Source organism: Corvus hawaiiensis, chromosome 5 (assembly GCF_020740725.1).
Source record: "Corvus hawaiiensis isolate bCorHaw1 chromosome 5, bCorHaw1.pri.cur, whole genome shotgun sequence".
Lineage (NCBI taxonomy): Eukaryota > Metazoa > Chordata > Aves > Passeriformes > Corvidae > Corvus > Corvus hawaiiensis.
In genome coordinates this window covers 48,691,170-48,708,047 of record NC_063217.1, presented here as the reverse complement: position 1 = coordinate 48,708,047, position 16,878 = coordinate 48,691,170, and the positions used below count along the sequence as shown (strand labels likewise).

Sequence of the window (16,878 nt, the reverse complement as noted above, 5' to 3'; positions counted from 1 at the left end):
GCAGTAAAGAAGGAAAAATAATGGGAGAATGAGACAAAATTGAAAAATTCACAATTGCAGTGCAAAAGTCACCACCCGCTCCTGCAAAACAGGCTGTTCTGTATTTCCACAGTCCTGGGAGTTGTAGACCAGAATTTCTCAATAAAGTGTGCTAAGCTCAAAGGCATGAAGATAGCGACAGATCCAGACTTGTTAGTGCCATGAACATTTGTCTTGGCCACAACATCCAGTGTGTACACAAAGTGCTGCGTCTACCATCTAATGCCTTCCGTGTTATACCCAAACCCATGCCGAAAGTCTCACCCCAAAAATGTTCAGAAACTGAAGTTCAATTGCATGTCTTAGTATAAAAACAAACCACAGTTTCTGCTGTGAAGTCCTTCCCACAGTCATCCACCCAGACTCAGTTGCTTGAGATCTTCAGGACCAAAGCCAAGAGTGTAACAGGAAGGAGAAAGTACAAACCTCATACCCAGTAAATGGGAACTTTATTAAACTACTGAGTTACTCCGAAATGTATAAATGTTCCATTAAATACAGTCAGTTTTCTTTTACACGGATTTATAGAAATTTATTTACATGTTCCAAACACAGTTAAATTATTTTTCAAGCTTGCTACCAATAGAATTTGTTGGTTTCTTAAAAAAAAAAAAAGGAAAAAAGTCAATCATCTGCTCTTGCAGATGTGCATACATCCACACAGGTACAAACAAGAAGGGAGATGCTTTTGTATCTAACCCACAAGGGAGGCAGTATCCGAAAAGCTTATCCAAAAAGCAGAATATTTGCCCTTGCAGAAAAGCGGGCTCTATAAATTCTCCCTGTGGGACAGACTCAAACAAGAGGCCCTATGCAATACTTTTTGGTGTTTGGGTATGATGTCTGCATCAAGATTGGCTGGTATGTGGGAGGAGCTAAAGGCCCCTTGCCAGATTCAAACTTAGCTGTTCCTGATACCAGCCCGTGAGACGCATGTGAGCTCATTCTCACTGAATTACACTCTCCCAGCACGAAGGGATAGAGCAGACAAACAGATCTATCACTAGTATGTCAACGCCACTTGTCCGAAGAGAATTTCCCTTTCAAAAAAATTTTATTCTTAAATGAGGCTTCATTTGTAAATGAACAAAAGGCAACTCTTTAAATAAAATGCTTAGGAGAACAGCACTTTCCCCACCTAAATATATTTCTCTTGGGAAGATGCACAGCATGCTGAGTTTTCCCTCATTCTCTGTATCTTAAGTCTGGCAGAAGTTAAAATTCGTATCTGCAGGGGAAAAGGGGTGTTTTTACTTTGCAAAAAGCTTATCAAATGCTAGTTTAATTCCTTTAAAGTCTTTAAACATTAAAAACCACATTTGAAGCAACCAAAAAACTCTACAAAAACATTGTCATGCGTAAGCTCTGTGTTTCATGCTAAATATTCTTGTTGACAAGGAGAGGGAGTGGAGGAGGAGGAGGAGGCAGGGAAACTAATGGCTCAATCAGAGCCATTGCAACATTCAAGTAGTTTGGTAGTATACAAACCAGTGGAAACATGGAATGGTAAGAAAGTGCTCGGCACTGCATTGCAGCCTTCTAGAGCTGAACTGCAAACATCCTGATATGTATCATAAATATATGGCACTTCTGTATGACCAAAAGCTGGCAAGTTTGCTCGTGATCAAAACAAGTCAGGAGTAGTCGTCATGCCAATGGCCTTTCCAACAGGCACAGCCTCCAGCTGTGCTATCCTATGCAGCACCGGCCATATCTACTTGTGCATGCAAGACAATGCTGCCACATTCTTGGAGAACAAGCCTCCTGCCCAGCAGAAAGCCTTCCCCAGACACACATTCATAAAACATGCTATAAATTCTTCAGGGAGGTTAAAGACAGCCACAAACAGCAAATGTCTTGTTTTACAATTTTTTGGCCAGCAGTTCCCAGTCTGTCCAATTGCCAGCAATGGACTTTGCAACAGGCAAAAAGAGCTCCCAAATCCAAGGAATTCCAATGAAAGCAACGGAAAGCACAATCACCTAAGTTCATTTCAGTACTGTTCCACAGGATTCATTTTGACATCAAATAAGAAACCAACAAGCACAAAGGCTTGAGTCCTAGGAAGAATCTTATGTACACAAAAAAACTGGCCTTTATCCATGTTTTTTGTCACAAAGTGTTTCATCTTGTAGTTAAAACTTCTTAAAACTTTTCAGCTTTTGGTGACCTTTTTTATCACAAATGCAAAGATTTGCTGTTCTGCTCACATTCCATCACAGTAGCTTTAAATACATTCAGATTAATAAAAAAGGATTTAGACCAGAACACAACTACTTGCCCCCTTCCAACAGTGTGCTGTACTTCAATGAGCACATGATGCCATGTATTGGCAAGGTTACTGTTTTAAGGAATTTCACTACACAGACATCCAGTGGTTGGACAAGTGTTCACATTCCAAGGTTTAAAAACCCCTCTCCCTTATTTCAATAATGGCTTTAGTATTTTACCAATTGTGGTTCGGTTTGCATCCTTCAGTTTAAGAGATGCCTTTTCCACTGTTCCCTGTTCCTTTGGTGCAGGCTCTGCTTTCGTGCTGACAGCTTCTCCCTGCAAGATGCTCCTTCCAACCACTCTGGCACTACTTGCTCTCTTTAAGGTACTCACACTATTCTCCTTTGGATTTGGATCATCAGAGGTTGCTGCTGGCTTCACTTTAGGCAGCCTCTGGGACACAGACCTGGTAATGGGTGGAGGTCTGGATGAACTGGATAGATCCACTTTTGCACGCTTTGAAGAAGAGGCCACTGTATTCCTCGCAAAGTTTGGGACCGCGGGTGGTGCTTTGGGAATACTGACTGTGGCAACCTTGGTGTCCTCTGCAGGGGTCTGGGGTTTTACACTGGAGCGACACATCTTTGTTTCATCTGTCTTTGATTTGACATTACTCCTAATGGGTTTAGAACTTGGCTTCTTGAGAGCAACTCTGTCTCTCTCAAAGTGAGCACTGCTTGAGGTGACAGTGCCCCTTCGTAACTTTGGCTCTTCCACTGACATGCTGTGCCTGTAGGGACTTCTTGGCAGCGTGTCTGTTGTGCCTCGGACAGAGCTGCGGTGAGACAGCCGACTTTCCACTGTACTGCTTTCACGAAGGGCTGGCTTGGGTTCTGGCTTTTTCACGCTGCTTGGTGCCCTGTTTGACCGAGAAATAGGCACCACTTTCCTCATACTTTCGTTCTCAGAGGCATTCAAAGTTCTGACAGGTCTGGAAGGAGCTGTGTGGCTAGGCCGAGTGCCACTGGGTTTTGTGGAGCTTTGAGATCGATCTTTTAGAGAGTTTGTCTTTGGTCCTGCTAGATCTTTATTTTTTATGGGTTTTTCTTTAGGAGGGGTGTGCTCGCTATCGGCATCATCCTTATCATTTGCAGAAGCAGAAAGTGGCAGCTCCTTGTCACAGGTGGAATTCAGTTTTGAGAAGAATGACCTAGCCTTGTGTTGAGCATCATTGCCAGAAGAGCATGCTTTGCCAGCCTCACTTCTTATTTCATTGCCTGCCGATTTAAAATCATTTCCCTCTTCAGAGTCCAATGTCAAAGAACAATCAGTCGTGGTATCTGACATGTAGCACACTGGCCCATCTTCCCTACTTCCTGAAACACTTGTATCCATAGACATAGGGCTGCTGCTGCTGGGCTCTAAAGCTTCATTCTTGCAACCCACTGCCTTGGCTTGATGGTTGCGGGCCTCCCTGGAACTTCTGGAAGCTGGAGGCAGCTCATCATCGGCAGTGCTCAGGGAATGAAAGCTGAGATCATCCAGAGTCTCCAGGTCTGTCCCACCAGCATCCTCTAAATATGTTAAAGGTGCATTCTCTGCACGCTTTGCTCCTTGAATATCAAACTTACATAACCCTTTAACAAGTTCATGCTCCTCAATTGCAAGGGCCAGAGCATTTATATCTGTGGACTCCTCGCAGGACACGTTGGAAGTGTGCACGTTGTAGTCGGTGCTCCTCTGTGAGTAATGGGCACCAGGACCAGCCGAGCCACTGAGGTGACTGGGCTGAGCTGGAGGCACCTGCCCTGAGCCACCATTTTTCACTTCCATTTCAGACTGTTGGTGTAAGTGCAAGGTATTTAAGTTGAGATCTCTTGTTTCTTTGGATTCCGTCCAGGCTACGTTTGGTCTTGCTTGTCGGGTGTTTGCACGGGGAAGGCTGTTAAACTTGTTTGGATCCTCGTCTTTTGAGATTTCCAGGAAACTCTGCAACTCCCTGTCTGCAGTCATCCCCAAAGAAAGTCGAGAACGTCTGGAATTTGTGTTTCTGTACAAAGGGCTTTGAGGCCTCTGCTGCAAGAAGGGAAGAAATTCTCCAAGTCCGTTTTTAGCCAACATCTCTACATCATTTTCACTGCTGCTCCGCCCAAAGCTCCCAAGCTCTCCAGCTGCCCAGGATCGACGCTTTTCCTCCAGCTCTTTTCGCCTTTGCAGACTATGAAGTTCCTGGATCTCTCGTTCCCTATTTTCCTAAAGGAGGAAAATCACAAATATATGTCTCAGAGGACAGTGTCCTATGCATGAGAACAAGACACATTCCTTTCTCTCTCCCTTTGTTTCTTCCCATCTAAGTTAGCTCCTACTGCTATCACCCACTCCCAACCTCCAACACATACACACACATGAAATCACCGTGGCAACCACAGCCTGCAACCATTAACCCTATGGAGAGCAGCTCCCTGCATAACTAATGGTGACGAAACATCCAGCCAGTCAGCGTAGGCAAAAGAAATGCACCAGACCTTGCAAAGACCAACAACATGACCCATCAAACCCAAGCAGATGTCACATCTTAGAATCACAGAAAATGCTGAGTTGGAAGGGACCCACAGGGATCACTGAATTTAACCCCTGGCCCTACACAGCACCATCCCCAAGAGTCACACCATGTGCCTGAGAGCATTGTCCAAATGCTTCTTGAACTCTGTCAGCCTTGGTGCTGTGACCGCTTCCCTGGGGAGCCTCTTCCAGTGCCCGACCACTCTTTGGTTGAGCCAAAGAGTTCCGGATGCAAGATGGAGAACATCAAACCCCCACTAGGTGTAAAGGTGGTGGTCTTATCAGGTGAGTAAACCTCTACCTAATCATTATATTAATATTTTAAGACAAACTTGTCTGACCAGCGCACGGCCAACGTGGTTCTTCCAACCTACCTTACTATAACTGCAATTGTTCCTCAGCAAGTGCAATTTCTACACAGTGCTACTTTCCTCTAACATTACAGATTGAAAATTTTGCAAAAAGGCATTGCTTAATTGCATATGAAAGCAAACAGAAAAGTTAATACAACGCATGAGATTTAGATATCAAGTGACACCACTCAAGGACCATTACTCAATGTCTCGCTCAAATTTTGGATCTCATAATCACTGTTGGTTTCAAAAACTGGCAACTGTTGTACAGCGATTGCCCAGAGTAGGATGGAGATTTTGGCAGCTAAACTGAGGGATTTTGGTTCAGGAAGCCATAGAAGAGGTAGTTTGAATTTGAAAGACAACACAGTAAATGCCTTTTTAATAAAACAATTAGCAGTGATTTACTGTGAATATCAGCACTTCAACTGTTACCTCTAGGCTTCAGATTTAATCTAACCGTACCTTTGGTTGAACTTTCTGCATTACTTTCTGAAATGAAGAACCTGGCTTGCTGCAGCCAGTACAGCTGTAGAAAAGAAAGGGGGAGGCTAGTCTTGACAGAGGATTCAAAAATTGCACGATTTTCCAGCATGTTGTTAAATCTGTTCTGATCAATGACACACTGTTCAAAAAAAATCACACCTATATTTGTCTAAAGCTCTGTGTAGTTTGATCATCCTGTTGTTGTGACAACAGAAGAGCTGCACAGCTAGAAGAAGTCACCTGAAAGCTTTCAGTAAACAAAAGCCTAATGCTTTGTGATGAATGCATTAATCTACACCTCTTAAAGTGGATTTGAGACTACACTGGGCTCTGAAAGATAAGATGCATTAGAGACCTAAGAAACCTGAACATCTAAGAAAGGAAAAACTTGCATTTCAGGAAAAATGTTTGGCAGGAGCTTTCTTTCACAGGTATGGGATTACAGAATGAATTTAAATATCAACTTTAAATATCTCCTTGTGAAGAGAAATGGTTAAAAAAAATTGCAGATATTATTACCATATTCCATATTAGAAAAAGAACATTTTAACCTCACCTAGGACATGTTTTAGGAAATTTTATTCAAAGGAAAAATCTACTTTATGCACACAGTTAAGCATGTCAAAAAATTGCAAAAAATGTTTAAACATTTGAAATATGTACACATGGCCACTGTGGTATAAGCCATCTTTTTAGACTGTTGGATGTGCTGTCTACCCATGACATTCTTTTGTCAGAACTGCCATTTCTATTCCCAATTCTTCTGCCAATTTTGTAGGAACAATGGTCAATCCACAGTTAGCAAGCAAATCTTCTCAAAATTTGCAAGCAAGAGTCTAATTTGTAATTTTTTAGAGTGTAGCTGCTTACTACAGAGAGAGGACCTCAAAAGTCATAGCTGTCCAACAACCACTTGTAATATGTGACTATGAATGAAATCCTCAACCCCAAATATTTGAACATTTATGGATGAAGTCACCTCTTGCTTAACTGACTGCAATAGCTATCACCATTTGGTTTTATACATTTGTGCAACGTTCACATAACTATGTGCTGTCTTGGGTGGTAAAGGTTAGGTAAGCTAATGGTACAACAGACACATTAGCTGAACATCCAGTCAGCTCACTACAAATCAAGACTGTTCTCTTCTTTCTGAACTAAAGCTTTTATCCAAAGTGCTGCCAAATGCAGATTGCATAAGGGCGTGGATCCAATTAATGCATGCCATTTGTAAAGACCTAAGAAATATCTGTAACAATAGATAGACTTTGCTGAACCAAAACTGTAACCAATGCCAATACTGACTCCTCCATCTTAGTACAGTTCCTGAATTATTTAGGACCAATTCAGGGTACTTGGTGAATGAATGCTCACACTGGAGACAAGGTATCTTGCCTGCCATAGGCCTGTTCCACTTCTTAAGTTTTCACCCACAAAAATAATTTGGAAGGACAAAGCAGAATACACAGCCCTTACTTTACTTGGTAAAGTGCCTCTAGTCATGTAAAGGAAGGCAGTGGAAAGCCCGAGCTAGTGTGGATTCAGGCTAGTAATAGTAAGTACATCCAAGGAATGGCGTGCCACACCTCAAGGCCTTTCCAGTGATCCAACACTACCAGTCCAAGGCCTGAACAGCGAGCAATAGTCAGGAAGTCTGTGCAATCTGTCTCACAGCTCAGCTTAGCACTCACCAGCCTTCCTCACCGAAAGAGGAGGAAGGGGCCCACTTACAAGCAGGCAAATGAACAAACCTGATGTATCATCCCAGTGGTCTCGCCTGCCTGAAACAGAAGATGCAGAGCAGCAGAGCTGCTCACAATGGCCATTTCCCACCTGGCTTCTGGCAAGGAATGCTTACAGGAGTGCAGTTTTCTGTAGCCATTTGAGCAAATAGATCAAATACTACAAGATAAAAAATGCCCCTTAAGCAGAAAAACCAACTTAATTCACATGAGCCAATATCCATTTCCAAAGAGTGAGAATCTCATTCAATGCTCTTACCTTAACAGCCGTGTTGAATCTTACGCAGAAGTCCCTAAATATCTGGAAACATTCATCCAACTTCATAGTTTCTTTGTCTTCACAGAAAAAGTCAATGAGAGCATTTCCCTCCTTTTGCAATTCTCGTTTCTGGTGTTCAAGCTCCTTTAGATGCCTTACAGCAAACTGTAGCAAAAACCATACACACATGAACAAGACAGAAAAATTAAAGTCCCAACAGGTCATGTATATATTAGGAACTTACGAAATTCATGTTCCAACCCAGAAATTGTTACAGAGCCCAGGAAATTAACATTTTGAAGGAGAGCTCCTACTAACGAAAGAAAACATGCCATTTCAGCAAACTGAGTAAACAAGGTCAAGAAAAATGGACTGATCAAAATGTCCATTCTAGTGACTAGGACAGAAACCAGGAAAAAGTTCAAAAGCTCTTGAACAAACTTACAGCTTTAATTTTTAGATGAGTAAAACCAAAGACTCTACTAGAACATTGACAGACCACCTGGGAGATCCTTAAAAGCTCCTCAAAAGCTCCTCATTCCTTATTTTCCCAGTTCCTCTTCAACCTTCAACTAAGTATAAAGGATTAATTGCTCCTCCTCACTTTTCCAAGAACACATGTGACCTGATTCCTGGATACACATCACAAAATCAATTCCTTCCTAAGGGGACCCTAGACCACAATAAAAAAGGTTTTCATGCTTGAAAGGTAAGGAACTGCTGGAAATATGTCTATTTTAAGACATCCAGAAAATATTCCCATAAAGTAGCATTTTGAATCGTAAGTGTAGAGCAATACAGACAGCATGGGAGTAGTTTAGTGGAAGAAGATTCAAGAGGAAGAGAATAAGGCTGTGATTAGACTTTGAGCAGCACAACTACTTGAAACACTTTGATCAGGTGCCCCTGCCTCCTCTATCTGCATCACCAGCTATCCAGTTCCATTCTTGCACAACCCCACATCTGATACCACCTGTAGCTCAAAGTAACCTGATGAGAGAAGTTAATTTTTCACACAAATCTAGTCTCTAATTCATGGTTGCCTAAATATTTTTCATAATGTATCACTGGGGTGGGAGAATGCAGCTGGAGGCACTTGTGACCACTTAATCCAACCCTGCTTTCAGGAATTACTTGGAAAATTATACCACTAGGATAGGAACAAATACGACTTGCTAGTCTTAAGAAAAAAAAGAAAAAAGAGGAAAAAGAAAAAAGCCCACAATAAAACCTGAAGATAAACTGGACAACTGATAAAAGCATACATTAAAAATTAGTTCCTCCACATATTTCACTAATTATTTCACAAGGGTGAAATAATCAAAGCTGAGTTCTATATCAGCTTGGTTATCACCTGTAATTTAGAAACAAAAACTGGAAGTGTTTATGTAAGGTATGCATTTGTAAAATTTTTTTTTTCCCCCAACATTTCTTTTGGAATGTGGCCTAAACAAGATTGTCATGTTACACAGAGCAAGCTATTAAATTTTAAAAAATTCCAAACATGTTAAAACATAACATTAAAGAGTCTGGGTGCAATGGATAAAAGCCAACAATTCAGAGTGAATGAGGACAGGTATCTCAATCTTAACCTGCCCCTTTCTTCATCAGCTTTTTATCTCCTGAAAAACTACAGGGACTATTAACTACATTTGCAAGTTGAAAATCAGGGTGGGTTAAGTTCCAGATCAACACCTGCCTCCTTTTAATAATTACCTATAGTGTGAAACAGAAAAAAATCATTTAATTGAAGTATAATATGTATCTCTCCAGGCATCACCACGTACTCAGAAAATCACAAGAACTCTGCTTCCAAGGTAAGTGCTATATGCATCCAGACCTGTAAAGTCTCTGCAGTACCTAATAAAAAAAAAAAAAAAAGGAGAACCCACACAGAAATAATGGTGTGTCTCTGAATAAGAGACTCTGTGCTAAGGGTAAATTAGTAGAGAAAACAGTCCCCTAACCTTCCAGCTTCTAACAATAACTCTTCAGTCACCCAGCAATCAAGATTCATATGCACAGCACAGCCTCAGCTAAAACTGATGTGCTCCAGAATAATGTAACATGCAGACACTATTCTTTGGGCAGCTGCGAAGTACAAAACCAGAGACCACTCCAAATTGTCTTACATTTTAACTACTGATCTTCATCAGTAATTTCGCACGCACTAAATGTGCTTGCCTAACAAGCCTTGGGCAATGTACACTCAATATCCCTCCCTGTAAAAACACAGTCCTTCCAACACTTACTCGACAAACAGCATGAGGCTGGAACACCTTTGTACAACTGACAGGGCAGGCATATAAAAACAATGCTTCTGTTTATTAACAGGTCCACACAAATTACATTCAGCTGAGGAATGCTGCTGTATTCAGGCGACAGTAACACATTAAACACGGATATCCTACAAACCTGGAGAAAGCTTTCCATCTGGTGAAAGAGTTTTGGGTCTCGTCGGAGGCTGTCTTTAACAGATCTTGTCTTGACAGACAGTGAGTGGAGCTCTGCTTCTACATTGTCAATGGATAACCTAAAAACAGCATATACAGAGAATCTTTATCAAAGGAGAAGGAGTGGCCCACAGGTTAGCCACAACATGCTGCAAAATCGGATGCTTTACATGAGGTGCAAACGGGCTATCAAACAAGACCTGCCTGTTCAGGAAATCTTTCCACAGTAGACACTGAAAGTTAAGAGAGAGATAAGCACATTTCTCCTTATTTGCAACCTGAAAAGATTCCCATGGGGTGTGGTTTCATGATTAGCTCCAGCCAGTCCTACCCACCCTACTCACCTAACCTTAGAAAGGTTAATGCTGCCCTGCCTTTGACTAGGTGTTCCTTTTCTCTCCTGGTGCCTGTCCTAGCACTCCTTTTTGAGATGGCCAGCCATTTCTGTGAACTGAAAATTAACCTAGGAAAAGGAAAAAGCCAATTTGCTTCCAGATGGAGCCTTTGCTTGGTCCAACTGATTACATGACTGTTTGAGTGCAGGAGCTACCACAAAAAGGGGGCCACAAGAGACTGTCAGCCAGGAGTACCAATTTTGGCGGTAGCATTTGGCATCACGAAATTGCATGTTACACTCTTCTAAGCAGTCACAGCAATGCAACCTACACAGTCTCAACCCAGCAGTTACAATATTTCATCCTTCTACCACATACCAGCAGCAGAGCTGCTGCTGTGAAAAGGGAACTCAGAAACTGAAGATCACAGGAAAGAGCTCTGATCTGGTGTAATCTACGCGTTCTCCTGGGAGGCCCACATTTCACGCAACAGGAGTTCCCACCTAAATGTCCCAGTCACTTCAAGGGTAAATGCTTCTAAACCTGTGGCACTTCCTTCATAAGAGAACTAAGCTTTGCCTAGGAATTGAAGCACTACAGTTTGCCAAATGATAAGAACAAACAACTGTACACGTGCTCCTCCTAAGGTTGTTTCACCAGCAGCATGACTTTCAAACAGTAAAGCTGAAGAACTTGTGGCAGCCTGATTAAAATGCACATGGCAGCAGACGGTGACACATGTGTGTCAGTAGACACATGAATATAATGTGCGCTGGTTTTTCTTTGCTTACTTCACCTGCAAAGTTTAGTTCCCTGTTTTGGGAAAACATGGTGTTTTTGCAACTAAGGAAAGCAGTAGGAAATACAGGCTACATTTTTCTGAACATGAAGGAGGAAGAGGGTGGCCTACAAGTAAAGAAGGCAAGACAACAAAAAATAAAGAACATAATGGTAGTTGTTTTAACATGCTCTAATTGAGAAGATTTATGAGCAACTTGTACATGACAGTTCTCTCTAAAGACCTTCCTCATGCCCAGTGGTGAGGTACATATTTAATTTTGTTTCATTTTCCTGTACAGAATGCACTCCCTGAATAGACTTCAGCATGAGTTACAGCAGAAGACTTCCAGCGTTAACAAATGTGATCAAAGGACAAAGTGGTTAGAAAATAAATATCACGAAATTTGGGATTCTGCCTGTTCCTCTCCTGTTTGCCAGGGGGCTTGGATGCTGAGGAAAGCCACATTCCCCAGCAGGCCACATGGCAAACTGCCAAAAAGGTGTGTGGGTTGGATGGCAGAGAGCCACACAGGTGGTCCCTCAAAAATTTTCTGATTAACTCCACGGCCACTCCTTTCCTCAGAAGATTTCAGTCTTTTGCAGACATTATTTAACCCTCCATCAGATCTAAGAAACGGGATCCACTGTGCAGCTGGGAAAAGAATGTAAATAGATTGCCCTAAGCTCAAGAGTAAGGAAGTAGCAAAACTGGGAACAGAACTTCAGCATTGCTAGCTTCCAGGTTTCAGACTTAGATCACACTGTCTCACAAAAGTAAGTACAATTATCAAGGTACGAATCAGGTTCAGTTTAAAATTATGCAGCTTAGGACTTTAAGCTGAAAAAATTCAGAGCCACAAACCCTTCAGATTTTCCAACCAAGACAGCAAATGAAACCTCAAAAAGCATCTCAGTGAAGCCAGGGCCAGCACCTGTCTCTGGTACCAGATTTGGAAAAGTACTGTAGCCTACCCAGAGACTGATGAAAATTGGTTTAAGGAAAAACAGTAAACATGCTTTTAGTTCAATCCCTTAAAAGTAATGAACAGGCACATGTATTTGACAGAGACAGAAATAACAAAAACCTATGGAGATCATGTAATAAAAAACCCTCGTACCTGAAGGCACATTGCAGGCATACTTCTGCTAGTAAATGGAAATGAAGACCTCAAAGCTGCAGTAAACATTTGTAAGAATCTGTTTTTGTGCCAAGACTTTCCTGAATAAGCCTCACTGCTTCACAAATGAGAAAATTCCAAGTCACCGTGTAACCGTAAGTTTTCAGTTTTCTTTTAACTCACCTGGCAGCGTCATGAACACTCCTAATTTTTTCTGAAAAGTTGAGAAGAGCAGCATCTTTCTTTTGAGCTTCCTGAAACAAACAGAACAAAACCAAAACACACACAATCCATTAACATTCCACCACCATGCCAAAGTCCCTAAGTCTGGCTGTTCTAAAGCTTCTGGGAGGGCACTTAAAGGTTTCTCTCCCGCACTGTTTTTCTTCCCATTCAATCCTAACACAACTGAGTGGAAGACACCCCTTAAAAAAAGGCAGGGATCAGAACTGGAGACTTTAAACTACAGCTTCCATTTTGCAGTGTACAATAACAGCTGCTTCTGCCAGTAAACACAAGCCAGATGTATCAATAAGGAATGCTAGGGAAAGAATGATGTACTGATGCCATTGTCTGAGCAGATATGATGCTTCCTGCACAAACATCAATTAATACCCTATTGTTTGCTGGTTGGAAATCTGTTAAGCCGGTTTATACACAGATAGCCAAAGTCATATAGATGCATTTAAATTCTCTCCCTTCTAAAATCAAGACATTTGAAAGGAAGGAAAAATAGCTTGGAAAAAGACTGCAGCAGCTTTAAAAAACACAAATCAGTCATCAAGGGAGAAAATAAAGCTATCAAAAAGGCTGCTCAGAAGATTCAATGGGAAGATTGAGAGAATATTTATCAAAATAAGACACTTCTACAGTGTAAGAATTTGGGACAGTAAGAAAAAATCTAAAATGAAGAGGTTTGATGAAGGCAAGTTTCTACATGATATAAAAACTAAAGCTTTCCATGGGGTTCCAGATAGGATGACCAGGTATTTTTGGTGAATTTTGTGGCAGGAGAAGAAAGGTGAAGATTAGATCAAAGCTGTTAGAAAGCTGCTTTTTTTCTGAGGCACATGGTCCCTTTTATTGTCTATCAATTAATGGACCTGTATTTGTAGAAGTTGCTTATACCAGCAAAATAGTTTTTCTATACCAGAGCAACAAAATGCAGCAGACTCATCCCAGGTTTGTTTGCTTTCGTATCCGCCAGCTTGAGCAGTGACGACAATTTAAATCCAACAGCATTGCCAGCATAACCTCCCTAAAAAGACACAGTTTGCAAAAGAGCACATGAGAAGCTGAGGCATGACATGAGAGCACTGCAATATTAACAAGGAAGTATGGTCCATCAGCCATCTCCCTTTGGGATGTCACTTACCGCATTCATAATATTCCCAGCCTGAAGGACCAAGTGCAATATGGAATGCAGTTCCTCACAAGTCATTAACTCTGTAAGGAACAAGAAAATTGCTGTCTAACAATTGTTTGTTTAGAAATATAGTCAGTTACCAATCTCCTCTTCAGCTTTTTTTTAAAATTTGACAGGAAACTATAATAAACTGAAGAGGTCGTGGGAAAAATAATGGCACTATATACTTCCAATTCACAAGCACAACTAACAGACCTCAAGTGTATGTTCAGACTTTAACTTAGCAAGTGTAGTATTTCCAAGGCAACCTCCAGCAGCTAAGGAAACATTTGGGGCCTAATCCTGCAATGTGTGAAGTGTCTCATGCAAGCAGTTCAGTATCCTCACCACCTACTCATTGTTCCAGTGTGAGGCAAGTGTTCTGCACCCTGCAGGATCCATTTGCCATCTGCCAGGATTGGGCTTTTGAACAATTATTCTTTTTTTAGGAGACTTGGCCATAAGGCTTGAAAAGATAACAGGCAATGTTTAAATCTTCCTTGCTTATCCCACTCCCACTATGAATCATCATTTTATTTCTGTATGATCACCAACTCAGAGCAGCATTTATTTTACTTGTCATATCAAAGATGATTTAGCACAAAGTTACATTCAGTGTGACAAAGAGTCAAATGGAACAAAACTGCCTTTTAAAGCTTTCCCATCACACAAGCCATTTGTAACACTGAACATTTGTAAATATATTCATTCATGTGCAAAATGCACAGCAGTGTTCCATCTGAATTCATACACTTTTTCACCCAGCCACATATGAGCAAAAAACCAATATATGTGCAAAAAAAAAATGTATGTGCACCAGAGGGATTGCCTTAGAAATAACATGTGGAAATTCAACACTATAAAGAGTTAATAAATGTGGTACAACAAACAAAGTAACTCCAAATTTGCAAGTGCCCATATGGCAAGAAAATCACCATGAGCTGGTTTTAATGTAAGGTACTATATTTTACATTAATGAACAAAATAAAAGGTGGAATCCTCTTGATTGCAGTGTAAATACTTTTAAAAACTATTTTGCTTCCAAGTCCACATTCTATAATCTATCCTGCATTCAGCCGCTCAACACAATACAGTAATCAATCATTTTGGAAGCACACAGCCCTTGTACATTTGGATTTCAATACTGGCGGCCTAAAAACACAGAAATAATTAAATAACCTTCGATCTAACAAGCTATAGGTGAGGAAGCAAGGAGGAAGAAAGAGGAGAGAATAAATCAGAGAATAGCAAATTTCACAAGGCCAAGAGGAGAAAGCAACTTCTAAAGACTTCCCACAGTAAGAGCCTGCTCCGCGTCACTGTGGCATACACCCATTTGCAGGCTAGATGAGAATCCACTAGGCTGTTTAGACCATCCTAACCCTTAGTGATTACCAGCATTAGAATTGAAGTAAATATTCTCTCAGTTTAATTACAGGAAAGAAGCCTAGGAGACAGCAGTAGAAAAGGAGACAAAATTCCTAAACAACTTCAGGCTATCAACAAACCCTGAAGTGAGAAGACCAAATGGAAAAGTGCACATGACAAAGTGGACTGAACACAGGGACAGCCCAGTCAGTGATTTGCGTGACTGGCCTGATGCAGGAGTTGGAGACCAAAGTGTCTCCTCTCTGGAGGGAATTAATTCACCAGTTTACATACGTCCTGGGTGAAGGACAAGGAGGACATTAAGGCGTGGCTGCTTTTATACATAACATATTCCCTCACATATGTCTGTTGCTCAAAACACAAAGAACAATGATTTGAAAGAGATCCCAATAAAAGGCCAAACTCAGACCTAATCCTAAGGTACTGCACACTTTCCTGAGTCAAGGACAAGTTCAATCCCCACTGGTGGGAAAAGGCTTTTTTCCCTTTATTTTCACTTGAAAGGACTATTCTAATCACCAGCGCTCATAGTTGAGTATTTTACTTACTGCACCTTTTTATACCACTAGAAGCAGTCTAAGCAGTGATCTACTAGCCTGTCAAAAAATTTCCAACATGAAATAGGAATTTCATATTGAGGGACAGGACAAAGAGGTACTCAAGATACTGTAAAGGGTCAACATTAATGTTTAACTGAAACCAGGAAATCAACTATTTTCTTGCAGAGTACAAGACACTACATTACCTAAAAAGTAACCGGCTGCAGCAGTTCAAAACTTGTGAAATGTAAAGAACAAAACAGGTAGAGAAACATAGAGAACATTAGCAGAAAACAAAGGAATAGCAACAGTATTCTCTACAATAAAGATTTTAACCTATCAATACTGACACCTCAAAAGGAAATGGCACACAGAGAAATTTAGAAAAGTCATTTTTTTCAATGGATCTCTGAAAGAATGAGCAGAGAGGTGTAACAACCACATTCCATCAGAGGGAGAGCAGTGCAGGAACGAGCAAACTGTACTCAAAAGATGACATCCTAATTTGGTCATGGACACCTTTGTTTCTGTTAATTTAGGATACATTACTTATAGGCTTCGAAAATGAATTTGTTGCTAGTGTATGCAAAGTCTCCAGATTCTTGATTTTGGAAGGAAAGATCCACCCTGATGGAATTTGTCATTTGATGGGAGTTAGCTTCCTTTTAATAGCTAAGGTACCTGAAATTCAAGCTCTGGTCTTCGTAATGCAGACTAATTAACATGCTAACAAAAACAAGAGTATTAGGCATGTCCCAACATATTTAATTACCTTTTGTTGCCCGTCTTATAATTTTCATGTCATTCTGTAGAGAAGCACAGGAGGGTGAGAACTCCCTCTCCAACACCATGGCTTCAATCCTAAGAGCATAGCTGGAGTACACAAACAGGTTTAGAACTGACAGCCAAAAAAGAACACTTATCATAAACAGAATAAACCTACTATCTCCTTACTTTGGCACCTGGATTAGTAAATACATGAAGGAATCAGCTTGAGACAGTTTTGATACATCTCCATCAAAGGCTTTTAATTTCTTTACCTAGAAAAGAGAAAAAAACACTAGCAAAGAATTTTATCAAAGATCAACTTGACTTTGGAAGGCAACACCTTGAAAAGCAGTAAATTTAACAGAAGGCATTGAAAAGTCCACCCAGTGACTGAATGGCTTCACTGTCTCAAGCTCCTGTAATTTGCACACACCCC

General features: G+C 41.0%; 1 protein-coding gene across 1 annotated transcript in view; it reads right to left on the bottom strand.

Annotated features, from left to right (window-relative positions):
* Positions 1-469: 469 nt before the first annotated feature.
* FHDC1 (FH2 domain containing 1) overlaps positions 470-16,878 on the bottom strand; it is a 37,010-nt gene continuing 20,601 nt past the window's right edge. Inside the window, exons 5-12 of the mRNA XM_048303998.1 lie at positions 16,629-16,714; positions 16,447-16,547; positions 13,717-13,787; positions 13,492-13,599; positions 12,525-12,595; positions 10,071-10,188; positions 7,656-7,820; positions 470-4,506 (exon numbers count right to left, since the gene is read on the bottom strand). Coding sequence (XP_048159955.1) covers positions 2,461-4,506; positions 7,656-7,820; positions 10,071-10,188; positions 12,525-12,595; positions 13,492-13,599; positions 13,717-13,787; positions 16,447-16,547; positions 16,629-16,714 — 2,766 coding nt within the window. The 3' untranslated portion in view covers positions 470-2,460. The remainder of the gene's footprint in view (positions 4,507-7,655; positions 7,821-10,070; positions 10,189-12,524; positions 12,596-13,491; positions 13,600-13,716; positions 13,788-16,446; positions 16,548-16,628; positions 16,715-16,878) is intronic.